We start from the raw sequence: 12074 nt of genomic DNA on the forward strand, positions 1-12074 counted from the left end.
AAAAACACAGGGACATATACAGAAACACCGAAAAAGGCCATACTTGCAAATGGACACAGCCAGGCCAGAAATGCTGATGAAAGGGCGAGCAGGTGCTTTAAATAATAATAGCCACTCCCACTAGTCTTGAGGGGAGTGGTGTGTGGTGCATGGGATGTGTAGTAAGAAATAATAAATGAATAGTGTGTGTGCAAGTGTAATACTATAAGTGAAATATAGGGGGCAGTAATAAATGAAGTGCCTCAATAGAAATAAATGGATAATGGGGTGCAAGTGAGTGAAACATGGAGGGATAGTGTGTATGTCATGAGGCACAACGTGTATAGCCAGGTAGAAGCCTATTTGTGACGCCTTGATAATTCATAGAGCGGGCTACCCTGCTTGCTATGCCAAACAACAACACACCATGCTCTCCCAGCATCAAAGACCCGGCTGTGTCCAAGAGAAGCGAATATACATAATAATGAAAAATACCTGGGGTATTGGTAATCATTTTGGCCAAAAGGACGCAAGCTCGCAATCCACGACATGGATCCCCAGACTTGCGAGTCCCTAAATCCTAAACTGGAACAGAACGTTCCTGATGCACAAACAGAACCGATAAAAACACAGGGACATATACAGAAACACCGAAAAAGGCCATACTTGCAAATGGACACAGCCAGGCCAGAAATGCTGATGAAAGGGCGAGCAGGTGCTTTAAATAATAATAGCCACTCCCACTAGTCTTGAGGGGAGTGGTGTGTGGTGCATGGGATGTGTCCATTTGCAAGTATGGCCTTTTTCAGTATTTAATTGTGAAAAACACCAAAAATTAGCGAAAAATTTCAAAAATTAGCATTTTTCTCAATTTAAATGTATCTGCTTGTAAGAGAGGCAGTTATACCGCACAAAATTGTTGCTAATTAACATCCCCCATATGTCTACTTTAGATTGGCATTGTTTTTTGAACATCCTTTTATTTTTCTATGACATCACAAGGCTTAGAACTTTAGCAGCAATTTCTCACATTTTCAAGAAAATTTCAAAAGGCTATTTTTACAGGGGCCAGTTCAGTTGTGAAGTGGCTTTGAGGGCCTTATATATTAGAAACCCCCAAAAAGTCACCCCATTTTAAAAACTTCACCCCTCAAAGTATTCAAAACAGCATTTATAAAATGTCTTAACCCTTTACACATTTCACAGGAATTAAAGCAAAGTAGAGGTGAAATTTAACAATTTCATATTTTTTTGCAGAAATATATTTTTAATACAATTTTTTTTATAACACAAAGTTTTACCAGAGAAATGCAACTCAATATTTGTTGCCCAGTTTCTGCAGTTTTAGGAAATATCCCACATGTGGCCGTAGCGTGCTACTGGACTGACGCATCGGCCTCAGAAGCAAAGGAACAACTAGAGGATTTTGGGGCCTTATTTTTGTTAGAATACAGTGAAGGAAATAAGTATTTGATCCCCTGCTGATTTTGTAAGTTTGCCCACTGTCAAAGACATGAACAGTCTAGAATTTTTAGGCTAGGTTAATTTTACCAGTGAGAGATAGATTATATTAAAAAAAAAAAAACAGAAAATCACATTGTCAAAATTATATATATTTATTTGCATTGTGCACAGAGAAATAAGTATTTGATCCCTTTGGCAAACAAGACTTAATACTTGGTGGCAAAACCCTTGTTGGCAAGCACAACAGTCAGATGTTTTTTGTAGTTGATGATGAGGTTTGCACACATGTTAGATGGAATTTTGGCCCACTCCTCTTTGCAGATCATCTGTAAATCATTAAGATTTCGAGGCTGTCGCTTGGCAACTCGGATCTTCAGCTCCCTCCATAAGTTTTCGATGGGATTAAGATCTGGAGACTGGCTAGGTCACTCCATGACCTTAATATGCTTCTTTTTGAGCCACTCCTTTGTTGCCTTGGCTGTATGTTTCGGGTCATTGTCGTGCTGGAAGACCCAGCCACGAGCCATTTTTAATGTCCTGGTGGAGGGAAGGAGGTTGATTTGACGGTACATGGCTCCATCCCTTCTCCCATTGATGCGGTGAAGTAGTCCTGTGCCCTTAGCAGAGAAACACCCCCAAAACATAATGTTTCCACCTCCATGCTTGACAGTGGGGACGGTGTTTTTCGGGTCATAGGCAGCATTTCTCTTCCTCCAAACACAGCGAGTTGAGTTAATGCCAAAGAGCTCAATTTTAGTCTCATCTGACCACAGCACCTTCTCCCAATCACTCTCAGAATCATCCAGATGTTCATTTGCAAACTTCAGACGGGCCCTTACATGTGCCTTCTTGAGCATGGGGACCTTGCAGGCACTGCAGGATTTTAATCCATTACGGCGTAATGTGTTACCAATGGTTTTCTTGGTGACTGTGGTCCCAGCTGCCTTGAGATCATTAACAAGTTCCCCCCGTGTAGTTTTCGGCTGAGCTCTCACCTTCCTCAGGATCAAGGATACCCCACGAGGTGAGATTTTGCATGGAGCCCCAGATCGATGTCGATTGACAGTCATTTTGTATGTCTTCCATTTTCTTACTATTGCACCAACAGTTGTCTCCTTCTCACCCAGCGTCTTACTTATGGTTTTGTAGCCCATTCCAGCCTTGTGCAGGTCTATGATCTTGTCCCTGACATCCTTAGAAAGCTCTTTGGTCTTGTCCATGTTGTAGAGGTTAGAGTCAGACTGATTAATTGAGTCTGTGGACAGGAGTCTTTTATACAGGTGGCCATTTAAGACAGCTGTCTTTAATGCAGGCACCAAGTTGATTTAGAGCGTGTAACTGGTCTGGAGGAGGCTGAACTCTTAATGGTTGGTAGGGGATCAAATACTTATTTCTCTGTGCACAATGCAAATAAATAGATATAATTTTGACTATGTGATCTTCTGTTTTTTTTTTTTATATAATCTATCTCTCACTGGTAACATTAACCTAGCCTAAAAATTCTAGACTGTTCATGTCTTTGACAGTGGGCAGACTTACAAAATCAGCAAGGGATCAAATACTTATTTCCTTCACTGTATATTTTAGGCACCATGTCAGGTTTGAAGGTGCCAAAACAGTAAAAATCCCCCAGAAGTGACACCATCTGGGAAACTACACACCTCAAGGAAATTATCTAGGCGTATAATGAGCATTTTGACCGCTCAGGTTTTTTACAGAAATTATTGGAAGTAGGCCGTGAAAATGAAAATCTACATTTTTTTCAAAGCGATTTTTTTTTTTTCTCATTTCCACAAGGACTAAAGGAAAAAAAGCACCGCAAAATCTGTAAAGCAATTTCTCCCGAGTAAAACAATACCCCACATGTGGTAATAAACGGCTGTTTGGACACACGGCAGGGCTTAGAAGGGAAAGAGCGCCATTTGGCTTTTGGAGCTCAAATTTAGCAGGAATGGTTTGCGGAGGCCACGTCGCATTTACAAAGCCCCTGAGGGGACAAAACAGTGGAAACCCCCCACAAGTGACCCCATTTTGGAAACTACACCCATTGAGGAAATTATCTAGGGGTATAGTGAGCGTTTTCACCCCACAGGTTTTTTGAATAAATTATTGGAAGTAGGCCCTGAAAATGACAATCTAAATTTTTTCAAAGAAAATGTAGGTTTAGCAAATTTTTTCTCATTTCCACAAGGACTGAAGGAGAAAAAGCACCACAAAATTTGTAAATCAATTTCTCCCGAGTAAAACAATACCCCACGTAATAACCGGCTGTTTGGACACACGGCAGGGCTTAGCAGGGAAAGAGCACTATTTGGCTTTTTGAGATCACATTTCGCAGGAATGGTTTGCGGAGGCCATGTCACATTTGCAAAGCCCCTGAGGGGACAAAACAATGAAAACGCCCAAAAAGTGACTCCATTTAGGAAACTACACCTCTTGAGGAATTCATCTAGGGGTGTAGTAAGCATTTTGACCCCACAGATGTTTCATAGAATTTATTAGAATTGGGCAGTGTAAATAAAAACAATCCTTTTTCTTCAAAAAGACGTAGCTTTAGCGCAAATTTTTTCATTTTCTCAACAAATAAAGGAAAAAAAGAACCCAACATTTGTAAAGCAATTTCTCCCGAGTACGGCAATACCCGATATGTGGTCATAAACTGCTGTTTGGGCAAATGGCAGGGCTCAGAAGGGAAGGACCGCCATTTGGAGTGCGGATGTTGCTGGATTGGTTTCTGGGTGCCTGTGGGCCTAAAACAGTGAAAACCCCCAGAAGTGACCCAATTTTGCAAACTACGCCCCTCAATGCATTTACCTAGGGGTGTAGTAAGCATTTTAACCCTGCAGGTGTTTTGTAGAAATTAGTGTGCACTCGATGTTGCAGAGTGAAAATGCAATTTTTTCCATAGATATGCCAATATGTGGTGCCCGGCTTGTGCCACCATAACAAGACAGCTCTCTAATTATTATGCTGGGTTTCCTGGTTTTAGAAACACCCTACATGGGTCACTAATCTTTTGCCTGGACATTCAACCAGGCTCAGGAGTGAAAGCGTACCATGTCAAATTGAGGCCTAATTTGGCAATTTACAAAGTGTTGGTTCACAACTGCAGAGGCTCAGATGTGAACTAATAAAAAGAAACCACTGAGAAGTGACCCCATTTCGAAGCTACACCCCTCAAGGCATTTATTAAGGGGTGTAGTGAGCATTTTCACCACACAGGTCTTTTCCATAAATGATTTCGCTGCGGATGGTGCAAATTAAAAATGTATATTTTTCCCTAGATATGCCAGTTCAGTGGCAAATATGTCATGCCCAGCTTATGACGCTGGAGACACACACCCCAAAAATTGTTAAAAGGGTTTTCCTGGGTATGACGATGCCATATATGTGGAAGGAAACTGCTGTTTGGGCACGCTGTAGGGTTCAGAGCGGAGGGAGCGCCATTTGGCTTTTGGAGAGCGGATTTTGCTTGGTAGTAGTTTTGTAGTATTACTGGTGTTTCCGTTTATAATGTGGGGGTACATGTAAGCCGGGCGGAGTACATCAGGGGCATAGTCAGGTGGTATAATAATGGGGTAAAAAAATAATAAAATGATCCATAGATGTGTATTACGCTGTGAAGCAATCCTTTCTGCACAGACCAGTGTCGCACTGATATATGGTGTCCTTTCTTATTCCACCTTTGGTCCACACTCGGCACCTTTGCAGTTTGGGGAATTTTGCTGGGAAGCGTTGTCCTGGTATAATACGGGCACCCTCGCTTCCAGCAGATATGTTTGGGCCCTCCCCTTCCTGGTTCCCTAATTTTAGGTCCTAGATAAATCGCTTCTTGAAACAGAAGAAACGTTCCCCTCGGGCCGGCACAACCGCATATTTTTTTATTTCCTGACTTATTGGAGCCTTAACTAATTTTATTTTTTCATAGACGTAGTGGTATGAGGGCTGGTCTGTTGTGGGACGAGCTCTAGTTATTGGTACCATTTTGGGGTACATGCAACGTTTTTATCACCTTTTTATCCTATTTTTTGGGATGCCAGGTAAACAAAAAAATGCAATTCTGGCACAGCTTTTTTAGTTTTTTTTTTTTTATACAGCGTTCACCCTGCGTTCTAAATTACATGTTACTTTTATTCTGCGGGTCAGTCCGATTCCGGCGTTACCCAATTTATAGAACTTTTTTATGTTTTACAACTTTTTGCACAATAAAATTACTTTTGTAAAAAGAATGTATTTTTTCTGTCGCCAAGTTGTGAGAACCATAATTTTTTAATTTTTTTGTCGACGGAGCTATATGAGGGCTTGTTTTTTGCGGCACGAGCTATAGTTTTTATAGGTACCATTTTTGGATACGTGTGACTTTTTGATCACTTTTTATTCAAATATTTGTAGGGCGAAGTGACCAAAAAACAGAAACTCTGGTAAAGTTTTTTACGTTTTCTTTTTTACGCTGTTCACCGCGTGCAATAAATAATATAATATTTTGATACCTCAGGTCGTTACGGTCACGGCGATACCAAATACGTATGGTTTATTATTATTTTTCAATAATAAAGTTTTGCAGCCCCTATCTGCTATTGCAGCAGATCGGCGCTGCAATGTAGATTACAGTAACGGTTTTATTTTTAAAAAACTAGCATTTTTGGCCAAGTTATGACCATTTTTTTATTTATGCAAATGAGGCTTGCAAAAGTCCAAGTGGGCGTGTTTAAAGTAAAAGTCCAAATCTGGTGACAGAGCCTCTTTAAGAGTAAAAGGGAGATTGTCTTTTATTTTATTACTTCAAACTTTTATTGTTTTCAAACTTTTATTTTTTTACACTTTTTCTCAAGTCCCGCTAGGGGACTTGAAGGTCCAACTGTCAGTTTTTTTTTTTTCTAATTTCTTCAGATCTGTCAGTCATTCACTGACAGCAAGCCGATTAGGCTTCGCCTCCCGGCGGGGCCTAAATCGGCTTCCGTAATGGCAGAGTAGGAGACCATTGTGTCTCCTGTTGCCATAGTAGCAGTCGCCAGTCCTGATTGCCTGTCAGGGCTGGCGATCTGCTAGTAACCGCTGCGATGCAGCAATCGCTTTCGATTGCTGCATCGAAGGGGTTAATGGCAGGGATCGGAGCTAGCTCCAGTTCCTGCCGTTACTGGTGGATGTCAGCTGTAACATACAGCTGACTTTCACCGCTGATGACGCCGGATCAGCTCCTGACCCGGCGCCATCTTGCCGGCAGCTACGGAAGCCGATCAGGCTCCGCCGCCGGGCGGATCTTGACCGGCTTCCGTGCTAGGCAGACCGGGAGGCCAGTATTAGGCCTCCGGTTGCCATTGCAGCCACCGGAACCCCGGCAATTTCATTGCTGGGGTTCCGATGAGCTGCAAACACCTTAAGTGCAGCGATCGCATTTGAGCGCTGCACTTAAGGGGTTAATGGCGGGGATCGAAGCTAATTTCGGTCCCCGCCATTACAGCCGGATGTCAGCTGTCAGATACAGCTGAGATCCGGCGATTATGGCACCGACTCCGCTTCTGAGCCGGTGCCAAACATTTGTCGTAAGTATACGACATTTTACGGGAAGCACTGGCTTTCCATGACGTATACTTACGACAAATGTCGGGAAGGGGTTAAACTTAGCTTGATTGTTATAGTAATGTAGTATTATTATGGTAATGTAATATTATAGTAATGTAATGTAGTATTTTTATAGTAGTTCGAATAACAATAATTTTGTATTGTATCAAATTTGAAAGTAATGCGGCCCATCAACTTCAGCTTCTTGCTATGTGCGGCCCATTTACTCCGCCGAGTTTGAGACCACTGCTATACACTACGCTACTGTGCTGAGTTCGGAGATTACCCAGATTTTAGGGCTCTGTATGCTGCCTCCGGTGAAACAACTTAGGTAGAACTGCCGTCAGAATGAAAGATGCTGAGAGTAGCGGGGTATTGCAAGGCAAACTTGATTTACCTGTGGTCATCGACCCGAGCATATTGATGAGAAGGCCTTGCGGTTTTTGGTAACCTCTGCAGAAAAGTCACCAAAGTTGATAATGCGTTTCCTACACAGTTCAAGAGGTTTGACTATAATCTAAAAGGCGCGTCCTGCAGGTAGTCCATGTTGGAGGATGAGTTGTACTGCCATCTGTCTGGACCAACCCAGTGCGCCCCCTCAATTCAGCAGAGGGATTGAATTGGATGCCTAGCGCTGAAGGCGAAATAGTGCCACTGGTATAGAGTATGCCGGCACAGATTTGGGGACATTCAAAATCTACAAATTCTTGCATCAGGACATATTTTCAATGTCCCACGATATTTTATTATCCTGTAAAACATCCTGCATCTAGGCCTGCTTGTATTTGCAGCCAGTTTCCATATCCTGTTCATATACTCCTTCCCCCCCCCCCCTCTGCTTGAAGAGAATGCAGGGAGGCTTCCGCTGTAGAGGCCAGCGTTTCCTGGATGCCAGGCAAGACTCTTTTTGCCACCACAATGGCCAGCTTGTTATAATCGATGGAAGTTGAAGCTGGATCATAGTTTGCCTCAGAAGTTTCCGAGTCTAATGGCAGCTGAGATGTCGATTCCTGTAAGGCAGTAAGCAGTTTGCTTGCCATTTTGGTGCTCGAGGAGTTTTGGTGCGGTCTTGTGAGAAGTTGCCCCTTTTTCAGCACGTTTTTGTCTATGAAGGTTCCCCTCGTCAGGGAAAGCTGTTCAGCCAACTATTGATGGCTTTTTAGTAAGTTAGACAGGGGTTCGGTTAGTTAGTCTGCAGGTGCTGCAGAGAGAGCTCCCTTTACATCCCTGGCACTGGAACTGGAAGTCTTTTTCCATTTATAATGATTACTATTGGCTATATAGTCTGAAATGTAAAATATAGAATCTTAGATATATGGCTCCATTACATTTGCTGGTTTTTAGTTTTTCTTCTTTGTGATAGATCTAGTCGAAGTCATAACTTTGTACACACCTTAGCCACATTCATTAAAACTCAGTTTTTCACAATTTGACACTTAATCCTAGTACACATGCCCTCTCTTAGATCAAATAGGATCACTACTGTATGTCAAGGATGTGAAATGTCAGAATAATACTAGACAATGATTTATTTCTTATATTTCTTTCATCACATTCCCAGTGGCCCAGAAGTTTACATACACATGGTTAGTAATGGTCTTACTTGGGTCACACATTTTGGGCAGTCATCCACAAGCTTCTCACAATAAATTGCTGGAATTTTGGCCCATTCCTCCTGACAGAATTTGTCAGGTTTGTAGGCCTCCTCGCTGTCACACACTTTTTTTTTTTTTTAACTCTGCCCATACATTTTTTTTTTAATGAGCTTGAGGTCAAGTCTTGATGAGGGCCACCACATTACCTTCACTTTGTCCATTTTGTCACAGCTTTGGAAGTATTCTTGGGGTCATTGTCCATTTGAAAGACCCAATTGCACCTAAGCTCTAACTTCCTATCTGATGTTTTGAGATGTTGCTTTAATATCTTCAAATAATTTTCCTTCATAATGCCATCTATTCTGTGTAGTTCAGCAGTCCCTCCTGCAGCAAAGCACCACCATGTCCTAATGCTGCCACCCCCGTGCTTCATGGTTGGGATGGTGTTCATTGGCTTGCAAGCCTCCCCCTTTTTTTTTTTTTCCCTATACATAACCATGGTCATTATGGTTTAACCGTTCCATTTCTGTTTCATCCGACCAGAGGACGGTTTTCCAAAAAGTAAAATCCTTGTCCCCATGTTCCATTGCAAGCTGTAACCTGGCTTTTTTTATGGTGGTTTTGGAGCAGTGGCTTCTTTCTGTCGGAGTGTCCTTTCAGGTCATGTCAATATAGGACATGGTTTACTGTTGATATAGATCCTTTTGTACCGGTTTACTCCAGCATCTTTACAAGGTAGTTTTCTGCTGTTCCTGGATTGATTTGTATTTTTCGCACCAAAGTACATTTATCTCCAGGAGACGGAACGCGTCTCCTTTTTGAACATGATGGCTGCGTGGTGCTATGGTATTTAAACTTGCATACTACCTTTTGAATACATGAACGTTGTACCTTTTTTAGGGGTTTGGAAATTGCTCACAAGAATGAACCAGACTTGTGAAGGGTCACAATTACGGTACTTTTCTGATGTCTTGGCTGATTTCTTCTCATTTGAACTTAAACCCCATTTGTCAATTTTCAGTTGTGGGAGTAGAAAAGAATTTCCGCATGACAGGCAGTTCTTGTAGGTGAATGTTACTGTCTTGTAGGTGTATGTCACTGTCTTGTAGACTGAGAGCATGGATTTTAAGAATTGACATGTGGATCACATATATACTTCCCAGTGTCTACCAGTCAATGGAAACGGCATGAGTGTAGTTTATTATCTTATTTTACCATTTCTTTTTTTTCTCTACTCAGGACCTAAAGCCTGGAAATTTAGCTGTGAATGAAGACTGTGAACTGAAGGTATGTTAAGTAGGCTACCACAGTAAAAGTCCATTACACACTTCTTCAGACATATTGTATATTATGTCGATTGGGCGTATGGGGGCTGCAGTTGGCCATGAAAATGTACCAAGTGTTCAAGCTTAAAGGGAATGTGTCGCTAGAATTATTAGTTATTTATTTTCAGTTAAACAATTTAGTATTTGAGTGATTACACATTGTTTGAATTGTTACAAATTTTTCACAAGTCAGGAAATATTATTATAAATGAGATTCTCATTTATAAAATTTCCATGTGCTGGTCACTAGAGGGAGCAGTTCCCAAAATTGCTGCATGGTCACTGTGGTAAAGCAACCTCATTGGTTTATGCTGCAAATTTGGGGTGGACACACTCTCCTTTAGTGTCCTCACACAATCCCCCCTCCCTTATTTTGGCTAGTGCCAGGAGAAGGAAGGGTTTGACTCTTCAAACCTCCTACACTGTGTGCCGCCATTTTCTAAGCAACTGCACAGTGTAGGAGGATAAGATACAGGGCTCAGCAGACCGTATCACACGAACATATTACACACATCACATACACGAACATAAATTACCTGCTCATGCCGCCTCCGCTGGACTACGCTCCTTGCGCCTTCGCTTTGTTGAACATATGGCCGGAAGCCGTGGCCAGAAGTCGTCATCTTACTGTCCGGCAGCGGCTTCCAGTCCACATGAAAATGACGCCGGATTTCGCTCGTCGAATGAGCTTCGTTTAGGTCTGTGTGGGAGCGGCGCATGCGCCGGTCCCACACAGACGGCGTACGCTTTTGTGAATGGAATGGCTCCCGTTCGCATTCTCTATGGGGTTGTATGTGCCGTATTCCATCTCTGTATGTGTCCTTAATCGACACATACAGAGATGATAAAAAAAATGGCAGCCCCCATAGAGAAGTAAAAGTAAGAACACCGTAAAAAGTTTAAAGTCACAACACTAATAAAATTTTTGTTTATATTTTATTAAAAGCAATATAATAACCTGTGTCATGGCCAAAGTGGACGTGTAGCCCTAGCCTTATTGTTCTTGGACATTTATTTTAAGTAGATTGATGATCAACAGGATGTTGTAAGCATTTTTACCTGAAGGTATCATTATAATTGGTCATCTAGAGCCTAGGTACTCAACTTGTGGTATGTGTACCCCAGGGGCTAAGTGACATGTCTCTAAGGCTGTGGATCTCCACTTGCAGTACGTGTACCCTAAGGGGTACGCAGCAGGCCCCTGCTGTTTCTATCTAGTTAAAGTATTATCGCCGGTTTTCAGCAATTTTATTAAGTGTAGGCAAACCTTGGCATTTTTAAGGGATTTATGAAAATCTGCGATAATGCTGTGATAGGTTTCCTGATCATCCAGCGAACCTCCGCCTCTAGCTCGAGCTCAGCTACCCTGCTCGAACGGGTGAGATTGATATCCATATCGATCTCACCCATTTAAACCCTCAGATGCGGCGCTCAATAGCCAGCGCCGCATCAGAGTTGTTTTGGAGAGAGGGAGGGAGCTTCCTCTCCCACCGACACCCGGCGAGTGTCTGTGTCTCCGATGGCAGCTGGGGGCCTAATAAAGGCCCCCAGGTCTGCCTGTAGTGAATGCCTGCTAGGCCATGCCAGAGGCATGGCCTAGCAGATGCCTGTCCGTTTTAAACGGACAGGCAGTAATACACTGCATTACAAAAGTATTGCAGTGTATTATAAAAGCGATTGGAGGATTGCATATTAAAGTCCCCTAGTGGGACTAGTAAAAAATAAAATAAAAAGTTTAATAAAGTTAATTAAAAAAAATGGAAAACCCACTTTTTCCCCTTAAAAAATGCTTTACTATTAAAAAACCAAAATAAAGTAAAAAAAAGTTACACATATTTGGTATTGCCGCGTCCGTAATGACCCCGACTATAAAGCTATTACATTATTTAACCCGAACGGTGAACGCTGTAAAAAAAATAAAAATAAAAAAAAAACAATGGAAAAATTGCTGTTTTCTGTGAATCCTGCCTTGAAAAAAAATTTGATCAAACTTCTCCAAAATGGTGCAAAAAAAAAAAAAAAAGCCCTGATACAGCTGCATCAGCGGAACAATAAAAAAAGTTATGGCTCTTCAAATATGGAGGGACAAAAATAAATAATTTTGAAAAAAAGTGTTTTTACTGTGTAAAATTAGTAAAACATAAATAAT

The 12074-nt window shown here is 41.8% G+C and overlaps 1 protein-coding gene across 3 annotated transcripts in view; it reads left to right on the top strand.

Moving 5' to 3' along the window:
• MAPK12 (mitogen-activated protein kinase 12) overlaps positions 1-12074 on the top strand; it is a 164239-nt gene that overhangs the window by 123430 nt on the left and 28735 nt on the right. For all 3 annotated transcript variants that reach the window (XM_075857189.1, XM_075857188.1, XM_075857190.1), the window contains exon 6: positions 9840-9887. In XM_075857189.1, the coding sequence (XP_075713304.1) occupies positions 9840-9887 (48 nt within the window). The remainder of the gene's footprint in view (positions 1-9839; positions 9888-12074) is intronic.

Source organism: Rhinoderma darwinii, chromosome 3, assembly GCF_050947455.1.
Source record: "Rhinoderma darwinii isolate aRhiDar2 chromosome 3, aRhiDar2.hap1, whole genome shotgun sequence".
Classification (NCBI taxonomy): Eukaryota; Metazoa; Chordata; class Amphibia; order Anura; family Rhinodermatidae; genus Rhinoderma; species Rhinoderma darwinii.